General features: G+C 43.2%; 1 protein-coding gene and 1 long non-coding RNA gene across 2 annotated transcripts; one reads left to right on the top strand and one right to left on the bottom strand.

The window, feature by feature from the left end:
* Positions 1-1,414: 1,414 nt before the first annotated feature.
* On the top strand, positions 1,415-3,063 carry LOC135521982 (apolipoprotein A-IV-like). Its single transcript, XM_064947833.1, has 4 exons — positions 1,415-1,540; positions 1,650-1,703; positions 1,907-2,057; positions 2,212-3,063. Exons 2-4 carry the CDS (start codon positions 1,664-1,666, stop codon positions 2,786-2,788), a joined length of 768 nt encoding a protein of 255 aa, XP_064803905.1. The 5' UTR covers positions 1,415-1,540; positions 1,650-1,663; the 3' UTR covers positions 2,789-3,063.
* Positions 3,064-9,075: 6,012 nt separating this feature from the next.
* Positions 9,076-16,950, bottom strand: LOC135523066 (uncharacterized). Its single transcript, XR_010452761.1, has 4 exons — positions 16,581-16,950; positions 12,507-12,580; positions 11,590-11,621; positions 9,076-9,317 (listed from the first exon to the last, which is right to left on the bottom strand). It is a non-coding gene; the product is annotated as an uncharacterized LOC135523066 (long non-coding RNA).
* Positions 16,951-25,409: the final 8,459 nt, after the last annotated feature.

Genomic DNA, 25,409 nt, shown 5'->3' with positions numbered 1-25,409 from the left:
GCTGTGAAGTCAGGAGTTGAGTTCTAAACCTCATATCTGCCCACTGTGCCTTATTACAAACAATCACAGTTCCACTCTATAGAGAGTAGAATAAGGAGAGGCAGTTGCCTGGAATCTACTATTCCCTATGTAAACGTTCAACACCTCAAATAACCTCTGACCCCAGTGATGACTAAAATGTGTGAAGGTTGACACTGCGCTATAGGTTTGCATTGGCAGTTGAGGTGACACAACTGTTGGGATGCTACCGTTGATGGCTGAACAAACGCCAGGATGTCTATCATTTTTTTATTTACATTTTTTATTTTTTATTTCACCTTTATTTAACCAGGTAAGCTAGTTGAGAACAAGTTCTCATTTACAACTGCGACCTGTCCAAGATAAAGCAAAGCAGTGCAACACAAACAACAACACAGAGTTATACATGGAATAAACAAGCGTACAGTCAATAACACAATAGAAAAAAATAAAGTTTATATACAGTGTGTGCAAATGGCGTGAGGAGGTAAGGCAATAAATAGGCCATAGTAGCAAAGTAATTACAATTTAGCAGATTAACACTGGAGTGATAATTGAGCAGAAGATTATGATATATACAGAGAAAATAGTCGGCCCGAAAATTGAACCCTGTGGTACACCCATAGAATGAAATCATATCCTTGTCGAAAAGCACTCAATTGAAAAGTCAAATGTACTAACGCCAGCATCTGTAGAATCTAGTTAGTATTATATGTGGTTGTGGTCTCATTGATTGACCTGATTAGAAAGTGTCTTTGGTGTGGACATGTTTAAGGTTGCCGGCCGTCAACGGTGAAATACCTTTACCCATTAGTATTACCATAAGCAGGGGCGCATCTTTGGTTTTAGATGTGGGGGGGGCCATATTTTGGAAAATTATTTATATATTTTTTATCCAGTTGGATAAACACTCCAAACAGACTACCCAACTGCTCGGAGACGTCCGCATGGTCCTAAAGCACACAGTTGCCTCGTTATGTATCACATTCCAATGATAAAACTGCGGGCGAGAAAAATGCAATTTCAGAATGTGGGGTTGCATCCCTGACTGTATGTTTTCTCTAGAATGAGGCTTTCAGTAGAAGGGTCAAGGTCCATGCACAGTTGTCTCATTAGAATATAACCAATAAAAAGGACCATGGTGTGGTGGGGGAGATTCCCAAAATAAACATATTGAAGATCAATCAAAGCCAGGTTAATCAAGTCTGGTCTGTCTATGTTCAGTCTGTCAGGCTCAGAGAATGAATATGAACATAACAAAATAATGTATTGTCATTGTGATTTGTGTGTGCGTGTGCATGTGTGTGTGTGTATGTGCATGTCGATATAGTAAGCGAACAGTCATGTGATGACAGCCAGCAAGGAGTTGTAGTAGAAGCAGGAAGAGAGGTGACATGGCAGTGACTCCTGGACTTTGGGCTTTCAGCTACAGCTCTGGTTTCGACTATATATACAGCATGGCACTGGCCTGATAGACACACAAACAGACTGAATACACAGAGATACACTAGTAAAAAAACAGGTGAGGCCAATGCTGAGATTCAAAACAAGGTGTTGGGAAAATGTGATTTTAGGGTTCTAAGATTCAAATGTAATTGAAGTGTAATTGATTAATGATGTTTCTGTTTCAGTGAGAAACGCAAATATGAAGGTGTCTGTGGTGCTTGCAATTGCTATACTCTCTGGTAAGTAACATCTAATGTTACCACAACCATAACTACTCTGTAAAAAAAAAAAATTGAAACCTTTGAATGCAACAAGATTATTAGAATGTTTATTATTTTAAAGTTAGTCGAATTCAAGCTCCTTGAACAGTGTAAGGTCATAAAGTAGGTAAGGTTAAACGACCAGTTTCACAGGAACTAACTCTACTTCCATGCTCCAACAGGTTGCCATGCTAACCTGTTCTATGCTGATGAGCCCAAGCCACAGTTGGAGCAGCTGACAGATGCCTTCTGGGACTACGTCGCCAAGGCAACAAAAACTGCCGACGACACCGTCCAGATGATCAGGAAGTCTCAGCTGGGACAGGATGTCAAGTAAGTCATTTGACCTGTGATCTAGTTGTCATAACATGTTTGTAATGTCTGTAGTGGAAGCCCTCTCAGAGTACTAGTCACCCGAGTGGTGTAGCGGTCTAAGGCACTGCATTGCAGAATCCTGACTTGACCAGACCCCTCTCCTCTCCTGCAGTGACCGTATCACAGAGAGCGCTGATGTGGCCAGCCAATATGCAGTCTCCCTGCAGAAGCAGCTTCCTCCTGCAGCCAAGGACCTGATGACCAAGATTACCCAGGAGGCTGAGGTGCTGAGAGAGCGTCTGGAGCAGGACCTGGGCAGCGTCAAGGGGAAACTGGAGCCCTACGCAGAGGAGATCAAGACACAAGTCCAGCAGAGAGTGGAGCAGCTGAAACAGGATCTGGCCCCCTATGCAGAGTCCCTGGACTCTGAGGCCCTGAGGGCCACCCTGCTCCAGAAGAGTGAGGAGCTGAAGGGGAGTCTGGAGCAGAGTGTGAAGGAGATGCAGTCCCAGCTGGGTCCCTACACAGATGAGCTGAAACAGAAAGTGGACCTGCGCCTGCAGGACTTCCAGAAGAGTGTGGCCCCCCTGGCCGAGAACCTCCAGAGCCAGCTGACCACCAGAGCTCAGATGGTGCAGCAGAGCCTGGTACCCTATGCTGAGGACCTGAAGGACAAGCTGGACCCCTACGCCCAGGACCTGAAGGCCCAGCTTACAGCCCTCTACAAGGCCTTCACCAACACCAACTAAATGGCCCAAACCAACACCACTCCTTGATCCTCTGAAACGTTTTGAGTGATTCTGTCATACCCTGAACTGCACTGTAAAACATGGAAATTAAACTGGGCATATGCCCAGAACATCATATTTATTATTATTTAGTGCAGGGTGAAAAATATAAACCAAACATTCACACTCAAATATTTATGTGTTTGTTTTTACCTTGTTAAATGTTGAATAATGTCAACTTTTTATAATTTCATTAATTTTTTAAGAAAAATAAAGCTATTGCAGTTATGAACATATGCAAGATTGTTCCCTCATTCATTTAAATGCTAATAGTCAATTATATTATATTCCCTTTAAGTTATACTTCATTATACTCCAATTACACATGCAATATGTCACTTAAGGACACAGGAAAAGTCACAACTATGTCTGTCCCTGTCTCTTCCCAGTCTCTGAGTGTCTCTCTCTCTGTGTGTCTCTATGTGTGTCTCTCTCTCTCTGTATGTCTCTGTGTGTGTCTCTCTCTCTCTCTCTCTGTGTGTTCTCTATGTGTGTCTCTGAGTGTCTCTCTCTGTGTGTTTCTCTCTCTGTATGTCTCTGTGTGTCTCTCTCTCGACTCTCTCTCTGTCTCTTTCGCTCTATGTCTCTGTGTGTGTGTGTGTGTTTGTGTCTCTCTCTATCTCTCTCTCTCTCTCTGTCTCTCTCTGTGTGTGTCGTTCTCTCTCTTTTAGCAACACAAATACTTGTGTTGAGTGTGTGAAATCAAATCAAAGTTTATTTGTCACGTGTGCCGAATACAACAGGTGTAGACCTTACAGTGAAATGCTTACTTACAGGCTCTAACCAATAGTGCAAAAAAGGTATTAGGTGAACAATAGGTAGGTAAAGAAATAAAACAACAGTACAAAAACAGGCTATATACAGCAGCGAGGCTATAAAAGTAGCGAGTCCGGGGAGCCATTTGATTACCTGTTCAAGAGTCTTATGGCTTGGGGTTAAAAACTTCTGAGAAGCCTTTTCGTCCTAGACTTGGTACTCCGTACCGGAGTACCAAGTCTAGGACGAAAAGGCTTCTCAGAAGTAGAGAGAACAGTCTATGACTGGGGTGGCTGGGGTATTTGACAATTTTTAGGGCCTTCCTTTGACATCGCCTGGTGTAGAGGTCCTGGATGGCAGGCAGCTTAGCCCCAGTGATGTACTGGGCCGTACGCACTACCCTCTGTAGTGCCTTGCGGTCAGAGGCCGAGCAATGCCGTACCAGGCAGTGATGCAACCAGTTAGAGAATGCTCTCGATGTAGCAGCTGTAAAACCTTTTGAGGATCTCAGGACCCATGTCAAATCCTTTTAGTTTCCTGAGGGGGAATAGGCTTTTCCGTGCCCTCTTCACGACTGTCTTGGTGTGTTTGGACCATTCTAGTTTGTTGTTGATATGGACACCAAGGAACTTGAAGCTCTCAACATGCTCCACTACAGCCTTGTCGATGAGAATGGGGACATGCTCGGTCCTCCTTTTCCTGTAGTCCACAATCATCTCCTTAGTCTTGGTTATGTTGAGGGATAGGTTGTTATTCTGGCACCACCTGGCCATGTCTCTGACCTTCTCCCTATAGGCTGTCTCATCATTGTCGGTGATCAGGCCTACCACTGTTGTGTCGTCTGCAAACTTAATGATGGTGTTGGAGTAGTGCCTTGCCATGCAGTCATGGGTGAACAGGAAGTACAGGAGGGGACTGAGCACGCACCCCTGGGGAGCTCCTGTGTTGAGGATCAGCGTGGCAGATGTATTGCTACCTACCCTCACCACCTGGGGGCGGCCTGTCAGGAAGTCCAGGATCCAGCTGCAGAGGGAGGTGTTTAGTCCCAGGATCCTTAGCTTAGTGATGAGCTTTGAGGGTACTATGGTGTTGAATGCTGAGCTGTAGTCAATGAATAGCATTCTCAAATACGTGTTCCTTTTGTCCATGTGGGAAAGGGCAGTGTGGAGTGCAATAGAGATTACATAATCTGTGGATCTGTTTGGGATTTGTTTGGGCGGTATGCAAATTGGAGTGGGTATAGGGTTTCTGGGATAATGGTGTTGATGTGAGCCATTATCAACCTTTCAAAGCACTTAATGGCAACGGACGTGAGTGGCTACGGGTGTGCAGTCATTTAGGCAGGTTGCCTTTGTGTTCTTGGCACAGGGACTATGGTGGTCTGCATGAAACATGTTGGTATTACAGACTCAATCAGGGACATGTTGAAAATGTCAGTGAAGACACCTGCCAGTTGGTCAGCACATGCCTGGAGCACACGTCCTGGTAATCTGTCTGGCCCTGCAGCCTTGTGTATGTTGACCTGTTTAAAGGTCTTACTCACGTCGGCTACGGAGAGCGTGATCACATAGTCGTCCGTAACAGCTGATGCTCTCATGCATGCCTCAGTGTTGATTGCCTCGAAGCGAGCATAGAAGTGATTTAGCTTGTCTGGTAGGCTCGTGCCACTGGGCAACTCGCGGCTGTGCTTCCCTTTGTAGTCTGTAATAGTTTTCAAGCCCTGCCACATAAGACAAGTGTCGGAGCTGGTGTAGTATGATTCAATCTTAGCCCTGTATTGAAGCTTTTCCTGTTTGATGATTTGTTGCACGGCATAGCAGGATTTCTTGTAAACTTCCGGGCTAGAGTCCCACACCTTGAAAGCGACAGCTCTACCCTTTAGCTCAGTGTGAATGTTGCCTGTAATCCATGGCTTCTGGTTGGGGTATGTACATACGTAGCCCTCACCAAGCCCAGCACAGGCTAGCTCACAGCAAGCCCAGCACAGGCTAGCTCTCACCAAGCTCAGCACAGGCTAGCCCTCACCAAGCCCAGCACAGGCTAGCCGTCACCAAGCCAAGCACAGGCTAGCCCTCACCAAGCCCAGCACAGGCTAGCTCACAGCAAGCCCAGCAATGGCTAGCCCTCACCAAGGCCAGCACAGGCTAGCCGTCACCAAGCCCAGCACAGGCTAGCCCTCACCAAGCCCAGCACAGGCTAGCTCACAGCAAGCCCAGCACAGGCTAGCCCTCACCAAGCCCAGCACAGGCTAGCTCACAGCAAGCTCAGCACAGGCTAGCCCTCACCAAGCCCAGCACAGGCTAGCTCACAGCAAGCCCAGCACAGGCTAGCTCACAGCAAGCCCAGCACAGGCCAGCCCTCACCAAGCCCAGCACAGGCTAGCCCTCACCAAGCCCAGATAAAGGAGGGGGCTCATTCACATGTTTTTGTGCAACCGTTACTGCACATGTAGTTCCAGTCTAAGTGTTCTGTTGTGTGATGCCGATTTATTTTAGATCTTTTATTTGAAGTATTTTTTTAAAACACTTAAATATGTGCATGTGACATGAGAAATGTAACAGTTTCTCTTGTAGAACATGATGTATGATAGTAACAACAATGCATCATGTTTCCTAAATAGCCGTCACCAAGCCCTAAATAGGCTTATAAAATATGCAATTCATGCAATGAATTAAATTATAATTAAATAAGTAAATAGATTCCTATTAAATGCTAAAGGCACTTCATGCCATGTGGTCATGTTTGCTGGGAGAATATGATTTACTTCAGGCCAAGTGAGGGCTGCCCGCATCAGAATGGTGACGAATGCCTTGGACGCCAACGTGGAGACGATGAGCGAAGGCACATCAGCCAATGTGGGCAGCCTACATGGGGCCAATATTTTAGCCAGTGTGAGCAGCCTACATGGGGCCAATATTTTAGCCAGTCTGGGCAGCCTACACAGGGCCAATATTTTAGCCAGTCTGGGCAGCCTACGCAGGGCCAATATTTTAGCCAATGTGAGCTGCCTACATGGGGCCAATATTTTAGCCAGTGTGGGCAGCCTACATGGGGCCAATATTTTAGCCAGTGTGGGCAGCCTACACAGGGCCAATATTTTAGCCAATGTGAGCAGCCTACATGGGGCCAATATTTTAGCCAGTCTGGGCAGCCTACACAGGGCCAATATTTTAGCCAGTGTGGGCAGCCTACACAGGGCCAATATTTTAGCCAGTCTGGGCAGCCTACACAGGGCCAATATTTTAGCCAGTCTGGGCAGCCTACACAGGGCCAATATTTTAGCCAATGTGAGCTGCCTACATGGGGCCAATATTTTAGCCAGTGTGGGCAGCCTACACAGGGCCAATATTTTAGCCAGTGTGGGCAGCCTACATGGGGCCAATATTTTAGCCAGTGTGGGCAGCCTTCACAGGGCCAATATTTTAGCCAATGTGAGCAGCCTACATGGGGCCAATATTTTAGCCAGTCTGGGCAGCCTACACAGGGCCAATATTTTAGCCAGTGTGGGCAGCCTACACAGGGCCAATATTTTAGCCAGTGTGGGCAGTCTACACAGGGCCAATAATTTAGCCAGTGTGGGCAGCCTACACAGGGCCAATATTTTAGCCAGTGTGGGCAGCCTACATGGGGCCAATATTTTAGCCAGTGTGGGCAGCCTTCACAGGGCCAATATTTTAGCCAATGTGAGCAGCCTACATGGGGCCAATATTTTAGCCAGTCTGGGCAGCCTACACAGGGCCAATATTTTAGCCAGTGTGGGCAGCCTACACAGGGCCAATATTTTAGCCAGTGTGGGCAGCCTACACAGGGCCAATATTTTAGCCAGTGTGGGCAGCCTACACAGGGCCAATATTTTAGCCAGTGTGGGCAGCCTACACAGGGCCAATATTTTAGCCAGTGTGGGCAGCCTACACAGGGCCAATATTTTAGCCAGTGTGGGCAGCCTACACAGGGCCAATATTTTAGCCAGTGTGGGCAGCCTACATGGGGCCAATATTTTAGCCAGTGTGGGCAGCCTTCACAGGGCCAATATTTTAGCCAATGTGAGCAGCCTACATGGGGCCAATATTTTAGCCAGTGTGGGCAGCCTACACAGGGCCAATATTTTAGCCAGTGTGGGCAGCCTACACAGGGCCAATATTTTAGCCAGTGTGGGCAGCCTTTACAGGGCCAATATTTTAGCCAGTGTGGGCAGCCTTCACAGGGCCAATATTTTAGCCAGTGTGGGCAACCTACACAGGGCCAATATTTTAGCCAGTGTGGGCAGCCTACACAGGGCCAATATTTTAGCCAGTGTGGGCAGCCTTTACAGGGCCAATATTTTAGCCAGTGTGGGCAGCCTTCACAGGGCCAATATTTTAGCCAGTGTGGGCATGTTTGGGGCGACAGGTAGCCTAGTGGTTAGAGTGTTGGACTAGTAACTGAAAGGTTGCAAGATCAAATCCCTGAGCTGACAAGGTAAAAATCTGTCATTCAGCCCCTGAACAAGGCAGTTAACCCACTGTTCCTATGCTGTCATTGAAAATAAGAATGTGTTCTTAACTGACTTGCCTAGTTAAAAAAAAAAATTATAAAAAAAAAAAGTTTGCTGGGTAAAATGTACAGAGTTCCACTTTGGAATGTGCTACAGACAGGTGTGTCTTACTCTTCCCTCTGGCTGGGTCCCCACTGTGTATGAGTGTCTGTCTGAGGGTGCGCACACACACACGTGTCACACCTCCATGTTCACGTCCCCTCCTCCATCCAGCGTGGAGGGGCAGAGTCCACTGACAACAGGACATGTGGGCTTCTCAGTCTTTCCCCCGATACTGAGAAACAACTCTCTCAAACATCAAGCGGACAGTACACAAACACACTGTGGAGGGACAAACAGACGTGTGAGGGGGACATGTGGAAGAGAAATCACAGCAGTGAAAATTATAATGAGTCATAGCAGGTTCAGACAGTGTACTCTGCTCATATGAAGCCATCTTAGACAAACCTGCTTAGTGCCTGTCTTCATTTTTTTGTAATCTATTTTTTTAAACTACCCAATTTCTTTGCTAAGCAAAGAGGCAATGTTTCCTTGAATATATGATCACATGATCTCTGACAAGTCAAAGCTTCCTGATTCAGGACGAGGGTCCGGCAGGGAAACAAATGCTGATTTCAGATGACACCCTCTCAGATGGCACCGAGGGGGGGGATCTGTCTGTTCACACACGCCCATCACTCAGGAGGACACACCATCACAGAGCCAAAAGGCATCGTTAAACCCTGATCAAATGGCCTTCCTCATCCCAACAGAGGAGCGTAGTTTAGAGTAATATACAGTATCTCCCTCATCTCATTGACTGTCTATTGAGGAAGACATGATTTTTTAAATTTCACCTTTATTTAACCAGGTAGGCTAGATGAGAACAAGTTCTCATTTGCAACTGCGACCTGGCCAAGATAAAGCATAGCAGTGTGAACAGACAACACAGAGTTACACATGGAGTAAACAATTAACAATGATGGCCTATTGAGCCATATGATGGGAACTGAGAAGACATGGAGAGGTAGTCAATCAGTGGAAAGACACAGGACGGGAGTCTCTTTGAACAAGCTGCGTCTTGCAGCTTATCCCACTATGGTGGTGACGCACAGAATGAGATTGGACATCGTTTTGATGCAGATAAGAGGTTGTTCCAGAAGGAATGGCTGTAGTCAGGGATGGTTTGGTTCTGGCATCAGAAGTGGAGATGAGGAGATACTGTGGATAACAAGCACATGTAGATGAATCATTGTAAATATCCAAACCTAAATATCCAAACTTGGATCAGACCAGATTGTTTGTAATACAAGGGCCCTGTACAAAAACATCCACATAGCTGGTGTCTTTTTTAATCCCTCCATTTATATGGGTGCTGTTTGTGAGGCATTTCCCTCTGATTTATCTGATCCCAGGGCTATCTGGGATTTACTTCAGAATAATAATAGTGGCAGTGCTAAGAGCAGCAGTAAGTTAGACTTTCCTGCCACCTGGTGTCAAAACTGTGATGCTGCAAGAGAGATGGAGCGAGAGAGAGAGAGAGAGATCTACATCATTACAACACTGTATATAGCCATAACATGACATTTGTAATGTCTCTATTCCTTTGGAACTTTTGTAAGTGTAATGTTTACTGTTAATTTTTTATTGTTTATTTCACTTTTGTTTATTATCTATTTCACCTAGCCATCCAAATCCGTCTGTTTAAGGTAGAGATATGTTTTTTTGTTGTTGCATGGGCTGCGTCGCAATCTACCGCATCTGCCAATATTGCTCTTCTGCATCTGCGGTGGAAGGTGGCAGAGCTAGAGTGGTGTTTGTCAGCCATGAGACTTCCCGAAAATAGGTCTTCTCACAAAAACGTCTGTAGTGTCCGAACGGTTTGGTCTACGAAGTATTCTGACCCCTCTATTAAAATACGAGACTCTCACTATTGTGTTTTTGACATGTCTGAAGTCGGTACAGCCTCTTCTGCCAACTTCTGTCTGTACCGTCCGAACGGTTTGGGCTGCACACTAATATGACCACTCGGTGGACAGCTGAGACTCTCATGAACACTCTCACAAATAGTCTGAATGTCCCCAGTACCAGTTATAGAAATGAATGGAAGGGAAAGGGGGATACCTCGTCAGCTGTCCAACTGAATTTATTCAACTGAAATGTGTCTTCCGCATTTAACCCAACCCTTCTGAATCAGAGAAGTATATAGTACCGGTCAACAGTTTTAGAACACCTACTCATTCAAGGGTTTTTCTTTATTTGTACTATTTTCTACATTGTAGAAAGACGCTCTATTGGGTTGAGGTCTGGGGACTGACCAGGTCTGGGGACTGACCAGGCCACTCAAGTAAACTGAACTTGCTGTCATGTTCTAGGCAAAGTTTTTCCACTCCTCAATTGTCCAGTGTTGGTGATCGCTTGCCCACTCGAGCTGCTTCTTCTTGTATTTAGCTGATAGGAGTGGAACCCAGTGTGGTCATCTGTTGCAATAGTCCATCCATGACAAGGATCAACGAGTTCTGTATTCCGAGATGCCGTTCTGCACACCACTGTTGTACTGCACCCTTATTTGTCCGTTTATGGCCCGCCTGTTAGCTTGCACGACTCTTGCCATTCTCCTTCAACCTCTCATTAACGAGCTGTTTTCGCACCATTCTAAATCAAATCAAATTTTATTTGTCACATACACATGGTTAGCAGATGTTAATGTGAGTGTAGCAAAATGCTTGTGCTTCTAGTTCCGACAATGCAGTAATAACCAACAAGTAATCTAACTAACAATTCCTAAACTACTGTCTTATACACAGTGTAAGGGGATAAAGAATATGTACATAAGGATATATGAATGAGTGATGGTACAGAGCAGCATAGGCAAGATACAGTAGATGGTATCGAGTACAGTATATACATATGAGATGAGTATGTAAACAAAGTGGCATAGTTAAAGTGGCTAGTGATACATGTATTACATAAGGATGCAGTCGATGATATAGAGTACAGTATATACGTATGCATATGAGATGAATAATGTAGGGTAAACCCTAGACAGTGTGAAAAAAGCACAGGGGGGAGGTCGTCTTTGAGATACTGGATCCAGCACGCCTGTCACCGATGATCATACCACACTCAAAGAAATTTAGGCCACCTGTTTTGTGCATTCTAACGTAACTGAATGCCTCGATGCCTGTCTGCCTACTTTATATACAGTAGCAAGCCACGGCCACATGACTCACTGTTTGTAGGAGCAATCCATTTTCGTGAACGGGGTGCTGTACATAAGAAACGGGCTGATATGTGTATATCCAGTATATACAGTACCAGTCAAAAGTTTGGACACACCTACTCATTCAAGGGTTTTTGCTCCCCCCCTCCTAACCATCCCGGGTTGGACGGGTTGCTAAGGTCAGGCGACCACAAATACCGTCCTTTGTGTAGCCAACCTGCAGGTTACTATGAACCTTGGCATGTGGTGTAAGTGTGTGTTGCGGCCTACCTTTTCTTTGTGTGTGTCGTGTTGCCGCAAACCTATAACAACATTTTTTGGAGAAACAAAATAATTTAAGAAACAGTAACTTTGACCGTCTGCATCCTGCCTTTGTCTGTTGTTAGCGGAACCTACAAAACGTTTTGACACAAGTAGTGAAGTAAATGGTTTAAGTTGAACAATTTCTTATCCAGTGTGTTTCTTCCTGAGCGTGCAATGGTTATTTAATAATAACATAGTGGTGTTTAGGCAGTGGTCCAGACCCAAATACAGCTTCTAACTTCATGGTGCTTCATCAGATTAGAACTATGCTCTTAGTAAAATGGTTTCAAAAGGGTTCTTCAGCTGTCCCCATAGGAGAACCCTTTTGAGTTCTATGTAGAAGCCTCTGTAGAAAGGGTTCTACATGGAACCAAAAGGGTTATATCTGGAACCAAAAAGTGACCATGGGGAAAGTGACCTTGACCCTGGAAAGGATGTCCAGAGAGAATACTGTATATATGCATGCCTGTCTTGTTGTGAGCTTAACTGTCTCAACGTTTTGGCTGGGGTACGTAAGGGATACTTTCCACATATTTATTTTATTTTTTAGAAGGCCTACTCTAATTTATGTCTGTAGCTCAATATGTCAAAAGAACTATGTTGAATTTAATGGAATATAATGTATTGTATTGTGAGAAAATTATATGCAAGTTATGCAAAACCGTAAATCTAAAGATAAAATACATTTTTAGAATTATGTTTTTAATCATTTATTGCCTTTAAAAAAAATCTATCATTCTCCCCAGGCTGTTCCCAAGGTCACAGGTAGGTCTGGATATTTAAAAGAAAATGAAATGTACTGGCTACAGTCTTTGGACCTGAGTTCTATTTTTTTTAATGAACATACTTATACTGTAGCAGGTGTTTATGTATATGATGCTTACCATTAATATTATAGACCTTTTCCTTTTCAAGACATCGAAGATGAGTTGGGCAAATCAACAAAGGTAAGGTTGACCTTAAATAAAAACATATGCAAAGTATTAATTATACATAATGCATGAATAAAACACATATTTGTCACAGTTGTGTTGAAAGAATACAGATTTATAGAAAGTCACTTAATATTTTAATTACATACTACTTATTAACCCATATTGGTTTTCTTCAGACATACGTTTACGTGAAGGGGACATGATGGAGGTGGTTACAGCAATGGTTTACATTATTTATATGTTTTAAATGATAAAGTCTACATCTGAAGAACGTGGGATAACCAAACCGTAGTGTTCCAGAAATATCAGAGGAATGGCATTCTGGGGGATAACAAACGCTGGCAGTCTCCAGTTCCCTATGTTTTATACTCAAGTCTTGGTGAGTAAAGACATGGGATTCAATTTTTTTTTTTTACTATCTTGTATCAAATATCATACAACTGTAGCATCTATGCTGTAAGCAGAAAAGTCACTTGTTCAGTTCCCAGCTGTATTATATTTATTTTGTATCACATTACTGATCTTTCTAATGTGGTCACTGTATTTTCTATTTGCACAGATATGAACACTAAAGGGATCATTCTGCAAGCCTTTGACCAGTTCAGGCTCAAAACATGCATGGACTTCCAGCCCAGAGACTCTGAGATGTACTACCTAATTGAGAAAATACAGGGTAAGACATGTACTGGTGGAACATTTGGTAGATATTTTGTTAATCAACAATGAATTATATTGTATGTGTTAACATGTCCATCCCTGGTAGGTGCTCCTCCTATGTAGGGAGAACGTTTCCAAATGGACAGGTTGTTTCCATTGGACAGAACTGTGATATTATCGCCATTGTGGAACATGAGCTTCTACATGCTCTGGGCTTCTGGCATTTATATTTGTGTAGTTTTCAGATTATAGCTTTAATGTGGGATTGTTCAGGCATCTACTGCTTCTGATGAACATTAATGATGTGTAGTGAATGAATACTGTACAGTTCTAAGTCCTCATATTAGAGAAAAGGGGGAAATGTAAAATATACAGTTTGAATTAATCCAGTACCACTACCTCTGAATTCAATGTTTCACTACAATTACAACCATGCATTTAATAATCTCAGGGATGCTCAAACTATTCTCTACCAACTGTCCTACCCTTCCTTCTCAAATCAAATCAAACTTTATTAGTCACATGCGCCGAATAAACAGGTGTAGACCTTGCAGTGAAATGCTTACTTACGAGCCCCTAACCAAAAGTGCAGTTTCAAAAAATACAGATAAGAATAAGAGAAAAGTAACAAGCAATTAAAGAGCAGCAGTAAAAAAGAATAACAATATATACAGGGGGGTGCAGGTACAGAGTCAATGTGTGGGGGCACCGGTTAGTTGAGATAGTATGTACATGTAGGTAGAGTTCATTAAAGTGACTACGCATAGATGACAACAGAGAGTGGCAGTGGTGTGGAGAGGGAAGGGGGCAATGCAAATAGTCTGGGTAGCCATTTGGCTAGATGCTCAGGAGTCTTATGGCTTGGAGGTAGAAGCTGTTAAGAAGCCTCTTGGACCTAGACTTGGCACTCCGGTACCGCTTGCCGTGTGGTAGCAGAGAGAACAGTCTATGACTAGGGTGGCTGGAGTCTTTGACAATTTTTAGGGCCTTCCTCCGACACCGCCTGGTATAGAGGTCCTGGATGGCAGGAAGCTTGGCCCCAGTGATGTACTGGGCCGTTCACACTGTTGTCCTGGCACCACACTGCCAGGTCTCTGACCTCCTCCCTATAGGCCGTCTCGTTGTTGTCAGTGATCAGGTCTACCACTATTGTGGCATCTGCAAATGTAATGATGGTGTTGGAGTTGTGCCTGGCCGTGCAGTCATGAGTGAACAGGGAGTGCAGTAGGGGGCTGAGCACGCACCATTGAGGGGCCCCTGGGTTGAGGATCAGCGTGGCAGATGTGTTGTTACCTACCGTTACCACCTGTGGGCGGCCCGTCATCAGGAAGTCCAGGATCCAGTTGCAGAGGGAGGTGTTTAGGCCCAGGGTCCTTAGCTTAGTGATTAGCTTTGAGGGCACTATGGTGTTGAACACTGAGCTGTAGTCAATGAATAGCATTCTCACATAGGTGTTCCTTTTGTACAGGTGGGAAAGGGCAGTGTGGAGTGCAATAGAGATTGCATCATCTGTGGATCTGTTGGGGCGGTATGCACATTGGAGTGGGTCTGGGGTTTCTGGGATAATGGTGTTGATGTGAGCCATGACCAGCCTTTCAAAACACTTCATGGCTACAGACCTGAGTGCTACGGGTCGGTAGACATTTATGCAGGTTACCTTGGTGTTCTTGGGCACAGGCACTATGGTGGTCTGCTTGAAATATGTTGGAATTACAGACTCTGTCGAAGACAGGATGAAAATGTCAGTGAAGACACTTGCCAGTTGGTCAACGCATGCTTGGATTACATGTCCTGGTAATCCGCCTGGCTCTGCGGCCTTATGAATGCTGACCTGTTTAAAGGTCTTACTCACATAGGCTACGTGATCACACAGTCATCCGCAACAGCTGATGTTCTCATGCACGGTATCGCTGTGCATTGAAATTGGGGCGGCAGGTAGCCTAGTGGTTAGAGTGTTGGGCCAGTAACCGAAACTGACTTGCCTAGTTAAATAAAGTTTAAATAAAAATAAATAAAAATTGCTATTGATAAAATACAATTGTGTTGGTTATCTGTAGATTATGCCTGCCCATAACTCCACCGCCACCATGAGGCACTCTGTCAGCGAGTGCCACTCATCAGCAAACTGCTCGCCCACATGACGACATACACTCTGTCTGCCATCTGCCCGGTACAGTTAAAAGCGGGATTCATCCGTGAAGAGCACACTTCTCCAGCGTGCCAGTGGTGAGCATTTTCCCACTCAACTCGTTTACGAAGCCGAATTGCAGTCAGGTCAAACCCTGGTGAGGACAACGATTTGTAAATTCTTCTCTTTTACTAACCCACAGTTTCATCAGTTGTCCGGGTGGCTGGTTTCAGACGATTCCAAAGGTGAAGTAGCCTGATGTGAAGGTTCTGAGCTGGTGTTGTTACACGTGTTCTGCAGTTGTGAGGCTAGTTGGACGTACTGACAAATTCTCAAAAATTATGTTGGAGGCGGCTTATAGTAGAGGAATGAACATTAAATTATCTGGCAACAGCTCTGGTAGACATTCCTGCAGTCAACATTCCAATTGCACACTCATCTGTGGCATTGTGTTGTGTGCCAAAACTGCACATTTTAGAGTGGCCTTTTATTGTCTCTAGCACAAGGTTCACCTGTGTAATTATCATGTTGTTTAATCAGCTTCTTGATATGCTACACACTTGGCAACGAAGAAATGCTCACTAACATGGATGTAAACATTGGGAAATGGTTGTGTTTTCATATTCTAATGATTGGGACGAAGTGGCTTATTATGTCTAAGCCTTTAATATTATGCTGTTTGTGACTGCTGTCTTTCCATCAGCCCTATGCAGTGGTGTAGCAGAGCCTGGTTAAGTGGGTATACTCAAACTGGTCTGCAGTTTCAGAAATCAAAGACTGTCCAACTATTCATTATTATGTCAACTTTTATTTGAAATGTTTCTGTATCCTTTGTTGTAGGCTCATTGCCACCACTCTCCCTCCTCCAACAACGACTGAGGACACAACCACTCTCCCAACAACAACTGAGGACACAACCACTCTCCCAACAACAACTGAGGACACAACCACTCTCCCAACAACGACTGAGGACACAACCACTCTCCCAACAACAACTGAGGACACAACCACTCTCCCAACATCGACTGAGGACACAACCACTCTCCCAACATCGACTAAGGACACAACCACTCTCCCAACATCGACTAAGGAAGTCAACAGGTACTCAAACCCCTCCCCCTTTACACATTACTCTAACGTTACCTCACGTCAACATTGTGGCCATAACAGTAGGTAATACATACATTATTAAAGTGAATTGTAGCCAAAGAAAACTAACACTATAATCTTTATCTCACCTCTAGCATCCTTGGCTTCTCCTTGGCTTCTCTCCTGGTTTTGCCCACAGGGGTCATCCTTCTGACTCCTCTGCTGCTGTTGACTCACTGATGTAACAGCTCCCATCCTCACCTGGCCTTTGAATATAGGGAGCAGGAGTGAAAGTCTGGTCCTGGTTGTAGGAAGTCGAGCTAGCCTATTCTAAAACCCATAGACTTTTTTTGCATTTACCAATGTAAGGAATCTGTTTAAATTCATCTTGATTTTGTCCACAACTGACAATAGGATGAGTCATCTCATGTACAGATAATTGTGAATGCAATGACAAATTGGGCAAATTGACATAATTGATCATTAATGGTGGGGGACCTATATAATGACACTTTTTAAAATAATGCTTTTATTACATTTTATATTTTTCTTTCAATGAGCAGTCAGTGTATTAATTCACTCCACTTATTCTAGTTATGTTTGACTGTTATGATTGAAAATAATATATATCTATTACTTAGTTATGATCATACCTAATTGTCAATGATAATAGAAAAAATGATAAAGTAAATGTACCTTCTCAATGAATGCGATCTAATATCTTAATCATTTGAATGTGTTTCTAATAAACTGTCATGTGTCAGTTTGCAGCGGTAAGGACGGAGTCAGGTGCAGGACACAGAACTAAGTAAAATAACGTTCTTCCCTCAAAAAGAAACAACCATAAAATTCCACGCAGGGAAAACACACCATAACACAGCAGTCTAAAAACACTCAACAAGGAACATACATGCACAAAACATATTGGGAACCAGAGGGTTAAATAGGGAAAATAATTATAACGGAATGGGAACCAGGTGTGTACAATCAAGACAAAAGAAATAGAAAAAGAAACGTAGATCGGTGGCAGCTAGAAAGCCGGTGAGCCGAACACCGCCCGGACAAGGAGAGGCACTAACTTCTGCGGAGGTCGTGACATAAACACTATCTTCTAACATGCCCCTTTCAGTCCCCCAATATACTTCTACATCCTTTATTTTGAAACAAGTCTTACCGTGTTTGTTTAAAACGTTACCTAATAAATGAATATAACCTTTGTGTCACAGTGCCATGTTTACCTTCTACGTGCAAATAACAGTCTGAAATGGATGTTGTGACTTTGAAAGAGTGTATACAAGTCAATCAATCAATCAATACAAATCACTCATCCCTCATATCAGCACAAATATGTGTAACAACAGGAACAAATAGCAACAAACCTTGCGTCACCATAGACAACAACTGACAGTAACTCTGTTTGAGGCTCTTGCAGCTGACTGAAATATGTACAGTTGTCTCTGCATGAGTGATGACACTGTTTGTTGCTTGATGATGTGTATCACAAAAGGACAGACTAACCTGATGCGTCTTTGTCTTTTCAGACATTTCCCATCTCTAATGTCTTGCATAACAGTGAGCACTGAGACTTGACGAACTGTCCCCACTCTTTCCTGAATACATCTATTTATGGTCTTATACTGTATGAAGAAAACACTAATCAGGTCATACCAAATATTGCATGTGTCTTAGCTGGAAGGTAAAATGTGACAAATTATCGGCTTACATAAATATCGGCTTACATAGACTACTGTATATGGTGGTTGGTGGTCCACAAATACTCATTTCCTCAAGAAGGCTGAACTGGTGTCTTTCATTTTGCTCTTTTGCTTTTTAATGATTTGGAGGTCAGATATAAAGATCTAATATTAATTACCTCATCCGATTTCCACAGTTTAGTGAAACGGTAAAAAAAACAAAGATTTTAATGAGAAATAAAAATAATCACTAGGGATATTTAGATGAATGAGGTGATCTTTCTATCTTTCTATCTTTAATCAATTCCCACATTAATTTAAACTGGGACATTAGGCCTACATTTTCATTATGTTGCACTACTGTCGTGTTTCTTTGTTTGAACATATCTCGTGTTTCAAAACTGTAGCTTAATTCAACCAACAAATCCTAAGTTATCAATGATATAAGAACAGATTTGTCAATGTTTTCAAACTCAGACATTAATTGTCACGACTTCCGCCGAAGTCGGTTCCTCTCCTTGTTCGGGAGGCGTTCGGCATTGCCAGTCTTCTAGCCATCATCGATCCACTTTTCATTTTCCAATTGTTTTGTCTTATCTTCCCACACACCTGGTTTCAATGCCCCCATTACATGTTGTGTATTTAACCCTCTGTTCCCCCCATGTCCTTGTCTGGAATTGTTTATTGTAAGTGCAGGCGCACGTTATTCTGGTGTGCAACAGATTTTGTACCCATTTATTGTTTGTTCTGGATGCCGGTGGTTTTATGTATTATTAAACTGCTCCGTTGTAAATCCAGTTTTTGCTTTCTTGCGCCAGACTTCCCTGCTGCCAGTACGCACCCCTTACATTAATAAACTGTAATGTTTATCTGTGTGTTCAGCCTGAACTAGAAACCTTTGCTGAGTTCTCAGATGGCTAAAGAGCCCTTTAAAAAAATCACTTATACTTACAGTATGGTTATGTACATTTTAATTGGTTAGTATTTGGTAGTATTTTTCAAGATAGCAAATTTACTTATTACATTCTGCTTCCCCTATGGACACCCCCCTCAACTGACTTTTACTCTTCCCCCACCCCAATGACATTCATCACAGTTGCAATTGTTAATATGTAGATTATCTATTTGTTTCTTATAATTTTGTTTTTATTTCACTTGGTCCTCACACCTCCTAATGGTCATGTTCCTCTCCATATGGTCATTCCCCCCACACCCCCTAAACAGTCTTTTGTTCTTCCTCCAATCCAATGGACATGCATTGATTCATCACTGACCACCTTTACTCCACACACAGAGACGCATACAAAGCTCTCCCTCGCCCTCCATTTGGCAAGGGAGAATAATTCTATCCTCCTGATTCCTGCTTACAAGCAAAAACTAAAGCAGGAAGCACCAGTGAATCGGTCAATAAGAAAGTGGTCAGAAGAAGCCGATGTTAAGCTACGGGACTGTTTTGCTAGCACAGACTGGAACATATTCTGGGATTCTTCCGATGGCATTGAGGAGTACACCACATCAGTCACTGGCTTCAATAAGTGCATCGATGACGTCGTCCCCACAGTGACGTGGCAGATGTGGCATGGATTGCAATCTATTACAGACTACAAAGGGAGGCACAGCTTTAAGCAGGTCAACATTCACAAAAACGCAGGGCCAGACGGATTAACAGGATGTGTAATCCGAACATGCGCTGACCAACACAAATGTGTCTTCACTGACATTTTCAACATGTCCCTGGCCGAGTCTGTAATACCAACATGTTCCAAGCAGACCACCACAGTCCCTGTGCCCAAGAACACTAAGATAACCTGCCTAAATGACTACTGACTCATAGCACTCACGTCTGTGAACATGCTTTGAAAGGCTGGTCATGGCTCACATCAACACCATCATCCCAGAAACACTAGACCACCTCCAAATTGTATACCGCTCCAAAAGATCAATAGATGATGCAATCACTATTGCACTCCACACTGCCCTTTCCCACTAGGACAAAAGGAACACCTGTGTGAGAATGCTATTCATTGACTACAGCTCAGCGTTCAACACCATAGTACCCACGAAGCTCATCACTAAGCTAAGGACCCTGTGACGTGATTATTCACCTTCCTCTGCAACTGGATCCTGGGCTTCCTGACAGGTCGCCCCAGGAGGTGAGGGTAGGCAACAACACATCCACCACGCTGATCCTCAACACAGTGGCTCCACAAGGGTGCGTGCTTAGTCCCCCTTGTACTCCCTGTTCACCCATGACTGTATCCACATCACTAAGGACCTATCATGGTGCAAGCACACCAACACAGTCGTGAAGAGGGCACGACATCGCCTCTTTCCCCTCAGGAGGCTGATAATATCTGCCACGGGCCGAAAGATCCTCAAAAAGTTATACAGCTATACTATTGAGAGCATCTTGACTGGCTACATCACCGCTTGATACGGCAACAGCTTCGCATCTGACCGCAAGGCGTTACAGAAGGTAGTGCATATGCCCCAGTACATCTCTGGGGCCGAGCTCCCTGCCATCCAGGACCTCCATACCAGGCGGTGTCAGAAGAAGACCCTAAAAATGGTCAAAGATTCCAGCCACTTGTTGTCTATGCTACCACATGACAAGCAGTACTGGAGCACCAAGTCAAGAACAGAAATGATTCTGAACAGCTTCTACCCCCAAGCCACAAGACTGCAAAGCAGTTGATCAAATGGCCACCCAGACTATTTTTGTTGTTGTTGCACTGGCTCTATGCACACTCACTGGACTCTACCCACACACACACTCACTTACTTACTACACCAACACTCCTACACACACACACTCACAAAAGACACACACCAAAGCATATGTTGATGCCACACACACAGACACACTATCACATTCTTCACATACACTGCTGCTACTGTTTATTATCTATCCTGATGGCCTAGTCAATTTTACCCCTACCTACTGTGCCTTCAGAAATATCAAAGTGGAATCATATTTTACAAATTAAAAATTAAAATCTGAAATGTCTTGAGTCAGTAGCTATTCAACCCCTTTGTTAATAAGGCAAGCCTGAATAAGTTCAGGAGTAAAAATTTGCTTAACATTAGTCCTGGACATTATTTTTTAATGACTACCTCATCTTTGTACCTCACACACAATTATCTGTAAGGTACATCATTCGGGCAGTGAATTTCAAACAGATTCAACCACAAAGATTTTACAATGCCTCGCATAGAAGGGAACCTAATGGTAGATGGGTAAAAATAAAAAAGCAGACTTTGAATATCCCTTTGGGCATGGTGAAGTTATTATTTACACTTTGGATGGTGTATCAATACACCCAGTCACTACAAACATTCAGGCGTCCTTCCTATCTCAGTTGCCGGAGAGGAAGGAAACAGCTCAGGGATTTCACCATGAAGCCAATGGGGACTTTAAAACAGTTGCAGAGTTTAATGGCTGTGATAGGAGAAAACTGAGGATGGATCAACAACATTATAGTTACTCCACACTACTAACCTAATTGACAGAGTGAAAAGAAGAAAGCCTGTACAGAATAAAAAAAGTAGTGGCTGCCTCATGTTATGGATATGCTTGTAATTGTTAAGGACTGGGGAGTTCTTCATGATTAACAAAAAAAAAGTATTGGAGCAAAGCACAGGCAAAAGCCTAGAGGAAAATCTGGTTGTCTGCTTTCCACCAGACACTGAGAGATGAATTCACATTTCAGCTGCACATTAACCTAAAACACAACGCCATATCTACACTGGAGATGCTTACCAAGAAGAGGGTGACTGTTCCTAAGTGGCCGAGTTACAGTTTTGACTTAAATCTACTTGAAAGTCTATGGCAAGACCTGAAAATCAGCAAATGTTGCACAATCCAGCTGTGGAAAGATCTTAGAGACTTACTCAGAAAGACTCAGTCTTTCTCAGTCAGTTGAAGTCAGAAGTTTACATACACTTAGGTTGGAGTCATTGAAACTCATTTTTCAACCACTCCACAAATGTCTTGTTAACAAACTATAGTTTTGGCAAGTCGGTTTGGACATCTTCTTTGTGCATGACACAAGTAATTTTTTCAACAATTGTTTACAGACAGATTATTTCACCTATAATTCACTGTATCACAATTCCCGTGGGTCAGAATTTGACATACACTAAGTTGACTGTGCCTTTAAACAGCTTGGAAAATTCTAGAAAATGATGTCATGGCTTTAGAAGCTTCTGATAGGCTAATTGACATCATTTGAGTCAATTGGAGGTGTACCTGTGGATGTATTTCATGGCCTACCTTCAAACTCAGTAACTCTTTGCTTGACATCATGGGAAAATCAAAAGAAATCCGCCTCAGAAAAAAAATGTAGACCTCCACAGGTCTGGATCATCCTTGGGAGCAATTTCCAAACGCCTGAAGGTACCACGTTCATCTGTACAAACATTAGTATGCAAGTATAAACACCATGGGACCACGCAGCTGTCATACCGCTCAGGAAGGAGACGCCTTCTGTCTCCTAGAGATGAACGTACTTTGGTGCGAAAAGTGCAAATCAATCCCAGAACAACAACAAAGGACCTTGTGAAGATGCGGGAGGAAACAGGAACAAAAGTATTTATATCCACAGTAAAACGAGTCCTATATCGAAATAACCTGAAAGGCCGCTCAGCAAGGAGGAAGCCACTGCTCCAAAACCGCCATAAAATGCCAGACTATGGTTTGCAACTGCACATGGGGACAAAGATCATACTTTTGGGGGGAATTTCCTCTGGTCTGATGAAACAAAAAAATAACTGTTTGGCCATAATGACCATCGTTATGTTTGGAGGAAAAAGGGGAATGCTTGCAAGCCGAAGATCACCATCCCAACTGTGAAGCACGGGGGTAGCAGCATCATGTTGTGGGGGTACTTTGCTGCAGGAGGGACTGATGCACTTCACAAAATAGATGGCATCATGAGGAGGGACAATTATGTGGATATATTGAAGCAACATCTCAAGACATCAGTCAGGAACAATTTTAACGCCAATGCTACCAAATACTAATTGAGTGTATGTTAACTTCTGACCCACTGGGAATGTGATGAAAGAAATAAAAGCTGAAATAAATAATTCTCTCTACTATTATTCTGACATTTCACATTATTAAAATAAAGTGGTGATCCTAACTGACCTATGACAGGGAATTTTTACTAGGGTTAAATGTCAGGAGTTGTGACAAACTGAGTTTAAATGTATTTGGCTAAGGTGTATGTAAACTTCCGACTTCAACTGTATTTTATACTTTCTATTGCATCTTGCCTATGCTGTTTTGCCATCGCTCATCCAAATATGTACAGTGCCTTGCGAAAGTATTCGGCCCCCTTGAACTTTGCGACCTTTTGCCACATTTCAGGCTTCAAACATAAAGATATAAAACTGTATTTTTTTGTGAAGAATCAACAACAACTGGGACACAATCATGAAGTGGAACGACATTTATTGGATATTTCAAACTTTTTTAACTAATCAAAAACTGAAGAAATGGGCGTGCAAAATTATTCAGCCCCTTTACTTTCAGTGCAGCAAACTCTCTCCAGAAGTTCAGTGAGGATCTCTGAATGATACAATGTTGACCTAAATGACTAATGATGATAAATACAATCCACCTGTGTGTAATCAAGTCTCCGTATAAATGCACCTGCACTGTGATAGTCTCAGAGGTCCATTAAAAGCGCAGAGAGCATCATGAAGAACAAGGTAACACACCAGGCAGGTCCGAGATACTGTTGTGAAGAAGTTTAAAGCCGGATTTTGATACAAAAACATTTCCCAAGCTTTCAACATTCCAAGGAGCACTGTGCAAGCGATAATATTGAAATGGAAGGAGTATCAGACCACTGCAAATCTACCAAGACCTGGCCGTCCCTCTAAACTTTCAGCTCATACAAGGAGAAGACTGATCAGAGATGCAGCCAAGAGGCCCATGATCACTCTGGATGAACTGCAGAGATCTACAGCTGAGGTGGGAGACTCTGTCCATAGGACAACAATCAGTCGTATATTGCACAAATCTGGCCTTTATGGAAGAGTGGCAAGAAGAAAGCCATTTCTTAAAGATATCCATTAAAAGTGTTGTTTAAAGTTTGCCACAAGCCACCTGGGAGACACACCAAACATGTGGAAGAAGGTGCTCTGGTCAGATGAAACCAAAATTGAACTTTTTGGCAACAATGCAAAACGTTATGTTTGGCGTAAAAGCAACACAGCTCATCACCCTGAACACACAATACCCACTGTCAAACATGGTGGTGGCAGCATCATGGTTTGGGCCTGCTTTTCTTCAGGAGGGACAGGGAAGATGGTTAAAATTGATGGGAAGATGGATGGAGCCAAATACAGGACCATTCTGGAAGAAAACCTGATGGAGTCTGCAAAAGACCTGAGACTGGGACGGAGATTTGTCTTCCAACAAGACAATGATCCAAAACATAAAGCAAAATCTACAATGGAATGGTTCAAAAATAAACATATCCAGGTGTTAGAATGGCCAAGTCAAAGTCCAGACCTGAATCCAATCGAGAATCTGTGGAAAGAACTGAAAACTGCTGTTCACAAATGCTCTCCATCCAACCTCACTGAGCTCGAGCTGTTTTTCAAGGAGGATTGGGAAAAAATTTCAGTCTCTCGATGTGCAAAACTGATAGAGACATACCCCAAGCGACTTACAGCTGTAATCGCAGCAAAAGGTGGCGCTTCAAAGTATTAATTTAAGGGGGCTGAATAATTTTGCACACCCATTTTTTCAGTTTTTGATTTGTTAAAAAAGTTTGAAATATCCAATAAATGTCGTTCCACTTCATGATTGCGTCCCACTTGTTGTTGATTTTTCACAAAAAAATACAGTTTTATATCTTTATGTTTGAAACCTGAAATGTGGCAAAAGGTCGCAAAGTTCAAGGGGACCGAATACTTTCGCAAGGCACTGTATATGTAAATATTCTTATTCCATTCCTTTACTTAGATTTGTGTGTATTAGGTAGTTGTTGTGGAATTGTTAGATTATATGTTAGATATTGCTGCACTGTCGGAACTAGAAGCACTAGCATTTCGCTACACTCACAATAACATCTGCTAACCAACTATATGCGACCAATACAATTTCATTTGAAGTGTTGAAATACAATCGGCACAGCAATACAAGTACCATGTCAATTAAAGGCATAATTCTACTTATTATTTTTGTACTCAGGAAAGGAGCACAATTTTGAAAAACGCAGCGCAAGTCAAACCAGCACCCTAGGTACCCTGTTTGACTAGACCTCGGCG

This window comes from Oncorhynchus masou, chromosome 30 (genome assembly GCF_036934945.1).
Source record: "Oncorhynchus masou masou isolate Uvic2021 chromosome 30, UVic_Omas_1.1, whole genome shotgun sequence".
NCBI lineage: Eukaryota > Metazoa > Chordata > Actinopteri > Salmoniformes > Salmonidae > Oncorhynchus > Oncorhynchus masou.
The sequence above is the reverse complement of the archived record's forward strand: the minus strand, read 5'-3'. Positions and strand labels throughout refer to the sequence as shown.